The 12,205-nt window shown below is 33.8% G+C and overlaps 1 protein-coding gene across 1 annotated transcript; it reads right to left on the bottom strand.

The window, feature by feature from the left end:
- Window positions 1–772: 772 nt before the first annotated feature.
- LOC131843183 (pickpocket protein 28-like) lies at window positions 773–11,285 on the bottom strand. The gene is made up of 14 exons (XM_059191799.1): window positions 11,281–11,285; window positions 10,515–10,673; window positions 9,719–9,848; window positions 8,301–8,392; window positions 7,315–7,465; window positions 6,440–6,588; window positions 5,718–5,823; window positions 5,379–5,471; window positions 4,820–4,959; window positions 4,390–4,520; window positions 3,921–3,980; window positions 3,193–3,376; window positions 1,912–2,085; window positions 773–872 (listed from the first exon to the last, which is right to left on the bottom strand). The coding sequence occupies exons 1-14, from the start codon at window positions 11,283–11,285 to the stop codon at window positions 773–775; spliced, it is 1,674 nt and encodes a 557-aa protein (XP_059047782.1).
- Between the last annotated feature and the right edge of the window lie 920 nt (window positions 11,286–12,205).

Below are 12,205 nucleotides of genomic sequence, written 5' to 3'. Positions count from 1 at the left end.
AGTGATGTCAGGATTGAAACAATCTGAATCGTCTTCCTTATGAGTATCAATATTTTTTGTTTTTTTTTCGGACTACTCTAATGCTGTTGGCCGCAGATGGCCAACAGCATTAGAGTATACATATAGCTTCACCAGACGATCTGCTCATATTTTTGAAGCCGACAATAACCTAGTACTGAAGGATTAGAACAATCTGAACCGTCTTCCGTATAAGTATCAATATTTTTTGTTTTTTTTTCGGACTACTCTAATGCTGTTGACCGCAGATGGCCAACAGCATTAGAGTATACATATAGCTTCACTAGATAATCTGCTCATATTTTTGAAGCCGACAATAACATAGTACTGAAGGATTAGAACAATCTGAACCGTCTTCCGTATAAGTATCAATATTTTTTGTTTTTTCGGACTACTCTAATGCTGTTGGCCGCAGATGGCCAACAGCATTGTATATTATATACATAAGAACACCCAGATCGATACTAACAATCATAGTCATGTTTGTACCGTGCGAGGATTCGAACCAACGGACGGAAGGCGGTGCACATCACCGCTATACCACCGAGGCCGTCAAACTGATGATATAATAATAGAACGTTCATAGTTATTAATTTATTTAATACATATTGCAGATGAAACATGGTATAATTTGAACACAAACAAGTTACGAGAAGGTAACAAAACATTCAGGGCCATTTGCTTAGAGTTATTTTCTTTTTGCACTTGTCAGTCTGTCTGTTGCAGGTTCTTTTCATGAATGTTTATTAGTTTGTCAACGTCGTTCAGTATTAGTGTCCATAACATCAACAACTCTGTCTTTGTTCAGTGTATTTTTCTCTTGATCCAAATCTTTCTTCAATATAAATCCAAGTCTATAACAAATATATTTATTTATTTATTTCAGGATTTAGTAGCCTTATATAGCCCATATTATAAATACCTTATAGTCTAACATACAAAGAATGTGGATGAATGTAAAGGGAGGGGACGATAATCGACAATGTCCTGTTCCTTAGTTACGTAATGTAGACAGGTATATATGTATATTTATGATGTATACAATTCAGTTATATTTAGTTTCGCTTATACTAATTAATTAATAATAAATGTAATACACTTTTGCTATAGTTTCTTCTTAATTAAAGCACAAGATAAATAACAATTAAACATTTCCGTGAAGTAAATTCAATTCATTTTAGATGACAACTGCCGGCACCTAGGGATGACTGTTGCAAGGCATCACCCCACAACCAGGCCCCTGGAGGCGCGCGCGTGTACCCACGCGCCTCCACGAGATGGTAGGGTGCAAGTCATAGCACCCTAACCAGAGAGAGGGGGCCTGTCCTACAACATCTACAGGACAGGCCAAGCCGCCGAAGTCTGGGTTGAGTGCCAAGTGCGAGCCCCGGACTTCGGCCCGCGGCACCTCGAGGTATACCGTGTGGTTTTTTAGTGGGTACGAGTCCCACACACCACCTAGCCATCCCTCCGGCGGGGTGACGGTCTTGTTGAAGATTTTTCCACACGTTAAAAAAAAAAATTAAAAAAAAAAAGGGCTGACTGTTGCAAACAAAAAATATAGCCTATGTGTTATTCTGATTCATAGACTATATTACTGTTAAGTTTCATCAAAATCCGTCAGTAGTTTTTGCATGAAAGAGTAACAACCGTCCATACTCACAAACTTTCGCGTTTATAATATTACTAGCAGTGCCTGCGATTTCACCCGCGTTAAATTCCAATATATAAGTTTTAACACAACATATAGTGTATGTGTTATTCTGAAGCATAAGCTACTTTACTGTAAAATTTCATCAAAATCCGTTTAGTTTTAGGGTGTAAGAGTAACAAACATCTATACTTACAAACTTTCGCATTTATATATATATTAATAAGATTAAGATAATTTACCTAATTGTGAAGAAATAGATAATCTCAATGAGGCTGAGAGCAGAGAATCCAAGGAAGAGTCCAAGCAAGCCACCGCAGTTGGCCAAGAAATCAGTCAGTCCGAACAACTCCGATCGACGCATCGACGCAAATCTTGGCTCTTTAAAGTGAATATCAATTTGAGAATAATCATACCTGAAACATTGGCCATCTATATATTAAAATAAAATAAAATAAAATGCAAAAAGCAACTGTGTGATTTATTTATTTACTAGTTTTTTCCCGCGGCTTCGCTCGCGTTAATTTATCCCTTAAGGGTGGAATTTATCAAAATCCTTTCTTAGAGGATGCCTACGTCATAGTAGCTTTATGCATGCAAAGTCTCAGCCCGATCGGTTTAAAATTGACAAAGTTTCATACAAACTTTGATCCCCTATTTTATCCCCTTGGTAGAATTCACCAAAATCCTTTCTTAGCGGATGCTTACGACATAACATCTACCTGCATGCCAAATTTCATCCCGATCCGTCCAGTGGTTTGGGCTGTTCGTTGATAGATCACTATGTCAGTCACCTTTGAGTTATATATATTTAGATTTAATTTGGGAGAGGCCTATGTCCAGCAGTGGACGTCTTCCGGGCTGCGATGATGATGATGATGAGATTTAATTCGGATTACATCCATATTGTGTGAGTAAAGAACTTATAAACTATGTTAATGAATTATAATATACAGAAATATACACTTAATTCATATATCTTTGTCCACGTCCAGAAGCACTGGGTCCGCAACGATGTCCAGTGCCTCTGCAGCGGACGTCCGAGTGTTATAGTGACCTTGGCCAAATATATATCATAGGGGGACTATCATCTGGATGAATGGCGGTCTTCCACAGCGCGGTTTTCTAGAAACTTTTTACCTCGCACCACCACATTGTAGAATCACCTTCCAGCAATAGTATTTCCGAACCGATACGATATTGAAACCTTCAAGAAAGGAGCTTATTCCTTTTTAAAAGGCCGACAACGTACTTGCAATTCCCCTGGTGTTGCGGGTGCTCATGGGCGGCGGTAATCACTTACCATCAGGTGAGACGCATGCTCGTTTGTCCCCTGTGTTATAAAAAAAAAACTTTTTTTGGCAGGTAGCTGATGTAATAAGAAGTAAGTTAGTCTACTTTTATTTTAGAAAATAAAGTTAAATTCCATGCGGACGAAGTCGCGGGTACAGCTATAAAATATATAATCAAGTATTTTTTTGTCTCTTATGCTTACAATAATGTATTGAATTGTAAATTATTACTTATCAATGAGTTCAGATAGATTAAGATCATATTTTTTTTCAACTTGTTTAATAACTGAATTGAAATTGAAGTCAGTCTTAAGGATTTCGGCATCGTAAGATATAGCGTTACATGTTGGCAGACATGAACAAGGATCTGGTTCATTTTCAACAAAATCTTCAATTATTTCATCGGCGAATTGTTCTGCAAAAGAAATTACATTAATATTTAATTAATTGTGATTAAAATTAGGTCAATAACTTAAATTATGAGGAACTAATTGTCAATCAAAATGTATAGGATTATTGGTTACACACTTCCACAATTTAGGGCGAAATAGGACGCCCTAATAACGAGATGGGGCCTGCCCAACACCATATACGGTGAATTAATGCCGCAGGAGTCGTTAGTAGTTATGCTAACATGACCTTGTGACTCCGTCAATTGCGCTAGTAGGTACCCTTGTGATTTTTTAGTGGATAAGATATCCATACATCACCCATCACCTCTCCGGAGGACATACTGCTGACTATATGTCGACGTTATAAAAAAAAATATTGGTCAGGAGATTGCGAGTATAAGTAATGTAAAAAAACCTCAAAAAAGTGTACCTGTAAAAGATAAAAATGAAAAATAAGAAGAAATTGAACAAAAGATAGACGATGAAACGTAAAAGAAAATGGAAAAAATAAAAGAAAACTCCCATGATTATGACATAATGACACAAATATTTTATAGCAATATTTACCTACAGTTTCTTCGACGCAGTCCAATTTCTCTATTGTACAAATTGATGCACTGTCGTTATCTATAACATAGAGGTTTTATTTAGAATATTTTATGCAATTCGGTGTTATTTTAAGGAAGTTCATTTCACTACTTAATGAATTTATATTAATTTGTTTAATTCCGTTTCAATTATCATGTGTGAGATAGCGCGGTTTGGTCGACGAACAATCAACACTAGGCTTCCAAGCTATATCTGAAGTCTATTTAACGCTTGATGATGTCTCGTTCAAAGGCGAAACACGTGCAGCAATATGAATACGGTCGGAATTTGATCACCGTTAGAGAAGGTCGTAACGGTAGTCAAGTTTCCACACTGAATATTTGTGTGTTTTAGCGAAATGCAAGAAAATAATATAAATCAATTAAGCAATTTAATTTAGAACGTATTACATATATGACAGCGTAAATAATATATCTTACGAACATACGTGGCATATGAAACCAAACGCATCCACATTTCTCCAATGTATAATTGGCTTGACATTCTAGCCTACAGTTTCTTGATGTGTATATTTTGAAATAACGTAAATGTCTTTCATTCTGGAAATAACATTGTCGTCTGCAAGTAAAAAAATAAAGTATTCATATCAATATTATAAACGCAAAAGTTTTTGAGTATGGATGGATTTTAGTAACTTTATGTCCGTGTTTTATTTAATCTAAAGGAAGATAATATTTACGTAGATGACATTATACATCATTTGATAATTGTAATGAAATAATCAGATTTAAAAAAAGTATTAGTTTTTACTCACATCCAATACGTAATAACAATTTAACAGTAATTGGAATAACGTCAAACACACAATATAAATCTGAACAAATATTGTCACCCAATATATCGTAGATTATACTTACACTTCAGGGCTGTAATTTTCTAAACTCTTAGACGTGCTCATCATACTAAACTTTAAGGCCACAGATGATACTTGACCAGGTAATGACGCGTAGTAATACAGCGATGACTGTGGATGATCAGCTGGATGTTGTACGAAAATCTACGAAACAACAAGTCATTACAATAAGACAAATCAATGTTTGGAGAACTGTATATTGTTTGATGAAACTCGCTTTAAATAAATTAATTGCTGTCTATTTTGTTTCTTGTTATCTTGTACATCGATATAATTGACACTTCATCCTAAAATACATCCTGTATTTTAGAATGAGGTGTCAATTATATCGATGTATATATAAAAAAAATATAATATTTATTAATAGTGATTTTCATGTATAATGTTCCACAAACTTGACTGATCTGACCCGGTGACAGCGCCGCTGTTTTTACGTCCTATACAACAATAAACTTGATATGAATATCATAATTCAAAAGAGCGACATTCAATGCAATTTAGGGCCACCGGGACTGATTAATTTGTGGACTGTTCTAACATAATTATTATAGTAGATAACTTACTTTGGACCCCTTGATTCCACCGTTACAAGTTTCATCAGGATCTTCTTTGGGCATTTGAAGTATGACTGTCAGATCATAAACGGACCCTGAATTCTAAAACGTAATTAAATTACCTACATATGTAAAACAATTTATAATTCGAAAATTAATTATATATCAATGTTAAGAGAGATGATAAGCAAAGACAAGATGGAAGAAATGCAAAAGATGATATGCATAAATGGAAAGTAAGCTCAGATATGACAGCTGATAGGAATCAGTGAAAGAAGATTAAATACTGCGTCGATCTCAAATAAGGGACAAAAGCAAGGTAATGACGATAACATGTTAATGTATTACCACTCCCCGACGTGGATAAGGCAGTCGATCTTTTGAATATCCTGTATCCAAACTCCAACCTTTACTTGGTGTCGAAGCGTCACTGTAGTTATACTCCTTCTGAATGCTAAAATTATTACTCCAGTATATGATTTTTTTAAAGAATCCTTTATTTAGCAAAGTACGCTGTTATAGACACTGATGGTGCATCTCAAAATATATGCACGCATTTATCTATATTCATGGCTATGAGATAAATGCATGTGTGTATTTTGCATATTAATTATCCTAAATCTAAATTCTGTCCTAATTCGTTCCAAATTCTAAATTCTGATTCTACAGACTAATTCAAAGATCGTTGTACACTAGGTTTGATCACATATTTGGAAACTTTTCACCAGAGTCTATAATAGCTTTTGGTGAGCAATTGGCGCTGTCAAACATACTTCGTGAATATTCAAAAGTATATGAATATACTTCTTTAAGATCAGCATTGAAGGCATATTTGGACGCTTTGATCTGCGTTAATGCTCACTGACAAATATTTGTTCAAAGCTTGCACAAATATCCGTATCAAACATTGCTATTTCATTCATTCACATTCATTTACATTTGCGTATTTAAAACTATATGCAGACCTTCTGACAAGGTTACTAGTTCAGCCAGTGATACACTTAGTTTTGATATAAAATCCCTCATCTGTATTAAAGACTGTACTGATTATGAAACTTTTAGTTACTTACTTTTGCTCACGTAATATTTCATTAGCAGCTAATGAATTGAAGTTAAAACATACACCATGTTCAGTTAGCACAGTAGAAAACATCTCACTGCAGTCAATATCACCACGCCAATTACAGTTGAAAATGTATTTAGAAGCTGATGGAGATACCTGTAATTTTTTTTATTACAATCAAACCAGTAGCTTAAATAATAATAAGAAATAACCCTGGACAATTAACACAGCGCCATCTAGTCCCACGATAAGCAGAACTTGTGTTATGGGTGGACGATTATGTTATGGGTGGATGAACAACTGATGTGAACACTTAAATATTTTTTGTATATAATACTTCGTCCGCGTGTGTCCTTGACCAATTACAAATAATAAAATATTTAATAATCTAACCCAAACATTTTTTAGCATTTTAGCTTCAAAAATGACGATTGTCCATACAGACTGTCATAATAGGGGTATTTCACTATACTTCTTAAGTTATTAATATTTAATCATGTTTATTAATATTTAATGAACAGCCCAAACAATAATTTCAAAAATATGATACCCCTTACAAACCTTTTTTCTTTGTTTATATTTAATCATCAGCCTAAACATTAAATTTCGAGCTTCTAGCTTTAAAAATTATGATACTTTCATACAACCTTTTTTCGCATTAAAAAGTAACCTTTCTTCAGGTTACTTTTTAATGCGAAAGGACCCTGAGAAAGGACATATCTTCCTAAGAGTCTAGCTCTAGACTATCTATGTGCCAAATTTCATTTAAATCGGTACAGTAGATTTTGCGTGAAAGGCAAACAGACAGAGAGAGTTACTTTGATATTTATAATTTTAGTAAAGAAGTAAGATTAGTAAGAATTATTGTATACAATAATATACCTCCAATAAATTCTTGATAATAGTAACATTACCCGCATCTCGGTTCAGATTAAAACGAGGATATATTTGTTGTATGTTACAAATAAGTGCTATATCTTGTATCTTTTCCATTGCTCGCATGATATCAGCAGACAGATTGTTATGGATGTAACTGTAACCAAAAATAATATTGTTTAAACATTTCGGAAATTTCTGAAAAATGTAATGATAGTCCTAGAAGTCCGTACTGTAGTCAAAATGTAGAAGAAGACAAAGAAGGAGGACTGTAACAATATTAAAATTAATTAAAAAGATTTAGTATAGTATCCTCATCATCATTGCCTTGCCTTTATCCCATTATTTGTGGTCGGCGCAGTACGTCATTCTCTTCCACTGCTCTCTATCGGTCGTTACATCTGAGCATACTCTTCTTTGATCATATAATCTTTCACACAATCCATACATCTTTTCTTAAGGCGTCTCCTCCCTTTACATCCATCTACATTCAGGTTTAGTATAATATATACCTTCTTAAACAAACCCCATGTTGTCGTCCCTAGAGAAACGTGAAAAATATAATATTTTTTTGAATTGTGTAAAATTTATCTAAAATGATCATTAACTTAGCTTTGCTTCAGAGACAGCATGGAGTTCCTGATAAAGGACATTTTAATTTATAGTTTTGAAGTCGATAATCTTTTCTTATTATTCATCATCATCATCATCATCATCATTTCAGCCCGGAAGACGTCCACTGCTGGACAAAAACCTCCCCAAAGATCTCCACGACAATCGGTCCTGAGCTGCTCGCATCCAATGTCTTCCAGCGATCTCGACCAGATCGTCGGTCAATCTTGTTGGAGGCCTACCCACGTTGCGTCTTCCGGTCCGTGATCGCCACTCGAAGACTTTATTGCCCCAACGGCCATCTACGGCCATCCATATTATTATTCAGAATAATAGAAAATATTACAAAGAATTAATTAACGTACTCATCAATACAAGACTTATTATTATATTTTGATATTTCCTCTGAATAATTGTATGCGGACGCTCGATTTTTGATGTCCGGACATATTGTTACAGACGGGAAGGGAACCTGTAATGACAAATTAAAACACGATAATAATATGATATATATATGCATTGTAAGTAAGTATGTACTATCAACAAATTAGATGATATATCACCACACAGAGGTGGTCAAACTGATGGGTTATTACTATATTATTATTATTATGAGCGGTTGATTTAAAAAAAAAAATTTAGTTTAGTTTCGTTTATTGACCAATGTAAAAATATCTTTACATATATGGCAAGTCATAATCATAATATACGATTATAAAATTAAAATTTGATTATAATTATGTTAATAATAAAATAAAATAAATGAATTACGTACACAATATCCGGTATAGCTAACTATAATACGTCATAATAATGTTTAAAAATCATAATTACGGTATAATTACATTTTGATACATATATTCTGTAATATTATAAAAACGATGTTTTTCAATTTAAATGCTTTTTGGGGTAATTGTCTAATAGTAATAGGTAACTTATTATATATTTTCATTTTTAAAGTAATGCCTTGTTTAAAAGTTTCATCAAGTCTTTTTTTTTGCAATTGTTATTATCTTTATTTCACGTGTGGTAATTTTGATTATCCGAAATCTTAGCTCATTTCTTTCATCGTGTACTTTTATTAAACTGTGTTAGATGTATAATGAAATTGCAGTCATAACTTTTTCTTTTATATAGTGTGGTCTGGCTGATATGCGTTTGTGGAGACCACAAATAATTCTTACGGCTCGTTTTTGCTGCTCGACTATTTTGTTTACATCGCTAGCGTTTCCCCAAATTGTCAATAATTAAAGATTGGATGTAAGCATAATATACAGACTTTTTATGAACTAATGATTTTAATTTGCTTAAGGCAAAATTAGCTGACGCGAGTTTCTTACACAGTTTTCCGAAATGCGATTTATGGCTCAATTTATTATCAATAGTATATCCAAGGAAAGTTGTCTCTTTACTGCAAGATGTTGGCTTATATTTCCTATGTATGATTTGTTGGTAGTGTTATATGTTATAATAACATTTTTATCTGTATTAAGTACAATTCCATTTGATTTAAACCAATCATTTAGAATAGTAGTGACCGAGTTTACTTCATGTTCTAAAATGTTTTTAGTTTGGGATCTTACGCCCACGTGTGTGTCATCGGCAAATAATGTTACAAGGCTATTTGGTGGCAGATTTGCCGGTAAATCTAATTAAAATATATATTAGAAATAACAGGGGACCAAGAATAGAACCTTGTGGTATTCCTATGTAAAATTGTGCTTTCTGTGAAACAATATTATTCACCGAAACTACTTGAGTTCTATTACAATTAAAATTCTATTTATATATATCTTACCATCTCAACAGGTACAAACTTCTCACTAAAACTGACTATAACTGGACTCGATTGCCATTTCATCCAAACATTGCTTATTAAATAGAAGCATAGAGCTACACTCAACGTGAATGTCAGCAGCCAGAATAATCTGTAAACATAAATATATGCCAATGGTTAATATTGCTGAATTAATACTGCTGAATATTCTTTAATATATAAGATCCGCTTTGTGCAAATACATAATTTTGTAAATAAACATTCATTTTTACTCTCAATCACAACCTCACCGAGGTCTAGCACACCACTTTAATTCCGATGGTCGCGGGTTCGATTCCTCGCACAATGCAAATATTTGTATTGATTGATGGGTTCGTTTATTTGTATCGGTCTGGATGTTTTCTACAATTATTATAAATGTATTTATAAAAAAATCTATTTATTTATATCAGTTCTCTAGAACCCATAACACAATCTCTGCTTACCGTGGGACTAGATGGTGCTGTGTTAAATGTCCAGAGGTTGTTTATTTTTTATTTTAAATTCTATTTTCTAATTAATTTTTAAACTATTTATTTGAATTATATATCTGAAGTATGACTATTACAAACAATTACAAAAAACAATCATTGTAATCCAACGCGGCACATCGAGGCAGCGTACCCAAGATACTGGCAGCGTTGCCTCTTTGAATGGCCATACTTAGCCCTTGGGTAAAGTAGCTACTAGCTCTCGGGACACAAGTAACCTCGATGACCCACCCTGAAATATCACTAATATTAATATTTTTAATTAATATTTAATTCACCTCACTTACTTCTCAGCAATGCTAAGTCCTTTCTGGGTAACATATCTCAGTCCATGCAGCGTCGTGTTCTTCGCGTAGTCCAAAAGCAGACTCTTCACCAAGCCCTTCTGCCTTTTCCTACGTTGTTTCCATAGAACATTTTTGGTGTTGGCTTGAGGAATATTTTGCCTAAAATGTAACCTCAAATTTTGTTAAGAAATGTTTTTTTTTTCAAATGAAATTAATATAAGCACTTCGAATAGTTCTTTTTTTATTCCATCTCCACACGAATGGACAATTTTTTCGATTATTATTCGAGTAACCCTCGGCTTCATACGTATGTACGTAATGTACTTTTTATTACAAGGTTTGGGCTATTACTAGGTGCTTAGACCTGTAGCATTGTAAGCTGCAGATATCTCATGTTTGTCAGCTTACTGTCACAGCATATGCTAAGGTTGTGCATGCAAACTCAGACGATTTTGTCTAAGTAACTTGGCTGGAGAATAGATGGATGTAGTAGACTAAACATTAATTGCAAACAATATGCCTCACACTCAACTTAGCGTATGCTGTGACCGCTTATCGTCATAGCATATGCTAAGATTATGCAAGCAAATTTTTCTCCACAAAAACATACATAATATAAATTGAAGCAGAGCCTTTGAGGCATGCAAAATTAAAACACGAGATATTACCACTCAGACGATTCTGTACAAAGCATAAGTAACATGGCTGGAGAATATATAGATGCAGATAGATTAAACATAGATAATAATAATAATGATATACTTACTCCATTATATAATGTTTGTGACACGTGTAATCAGGACAACGTGCACTAAGCAACTAATACATTGACATGAATAATGCTCATTTACAATAAAATTAGGTTAAGAGCTTTCACAATTAACAATTACCGTTTCAGAGAGTGCCATTTGGGAATATAACGAGAACCACACCTATATGAACGATTATAGGGTATAAATTAACACCAGTGGGTTTATTCTTCACGGCCTTTGCAGACGAGATACGATTTTTATTCAACGGAATTAAAAATTATTTATTTTATTAATATAAATTTTATTTAGTTCTACATAGTCATTGAAGCTTTAATCTATGCATATAAATAAAATTGGAGTATCTGTTTGTAATATTGAAATAACCGTGTTTTACTACATGCATATGAATATAAATACGATACATCAAAATAACATTTTTTACAATTTTTGGCTGTCTGTCTGTCTGTTTGATCCGGTTAATCTCTGAAATGCCTGGACTGGTTTTGACGGGACTTTTTTTGGTAGCTGATGTAATAAAGAGTAACTGAGGCTTCTTTTATTTTAGAAAAATAAGGTTAAATTCCACGCGGACGAAGTCGCAGTTACAGCTAGTTAAGCATAAAAAGCGTGCCCCAGGAGGCTCCACTCTAAAGTAATATATAGAATTTTAAAATATATCTAATTTATAAACTTCAAATAAGCACTTGATTAACTACCTAATGATAAGTTGTTATAATTACCTATACATTTTGATATGTCAACTAAATAGCAAACAAGCTGACAGCTCAACCTGATGGTATGTGGTCTCCATTTATTCTTAATTGAAGATAATGGAAATGTGCACCCATCTGCACTAATGGCATAAGCTGACGGCACCAGTGGAGAATAATAGGATGAGCATTAGGTCAGATCAGTTAGCCCATCGTGGCAAATTTACCA

This window comes from Achroia grisella, unplaced genomic scaffold (assembly GCF_030625045.1).
Source record: "Achroia grisella isolate CSIRO2021 unplaced genomic scaffold, CSIRO_AGI_Agris_v1 utg283, whole genome shotgun sequence".
Taxonomy (NCBI): domain Eukaryota; kingdom Metazoa; phylum Arthropoda; class Insecta; order Lepidoptera; family Pyralidae; genus Achroia; species Achroia grisella.
Note: the sequence above shows the minus strand (reverse complement) of the source record. Positions and strands in the feature narration are given on the sequence as shown.

Excerpts from the sequence above, each read along its gene's own strand:
- LOC131843183 (XM_059191799.1), bottom strand. Across the intron at positions 7,466-8,300 it reads ATATCAAAATATAATAATAA|TTACATCCATAACAATCTGT; the intron begins GTCTTGTATTGA and ends TTTTGGTTACAG. Across the intron at positions 5,472-5,717 it reads CTTATCCACGTCGGGGAGTG|AATTCAGGGTCCGTTTATGA; the intron begins GTAATACATTAA and ends ATTACGTTTTAG.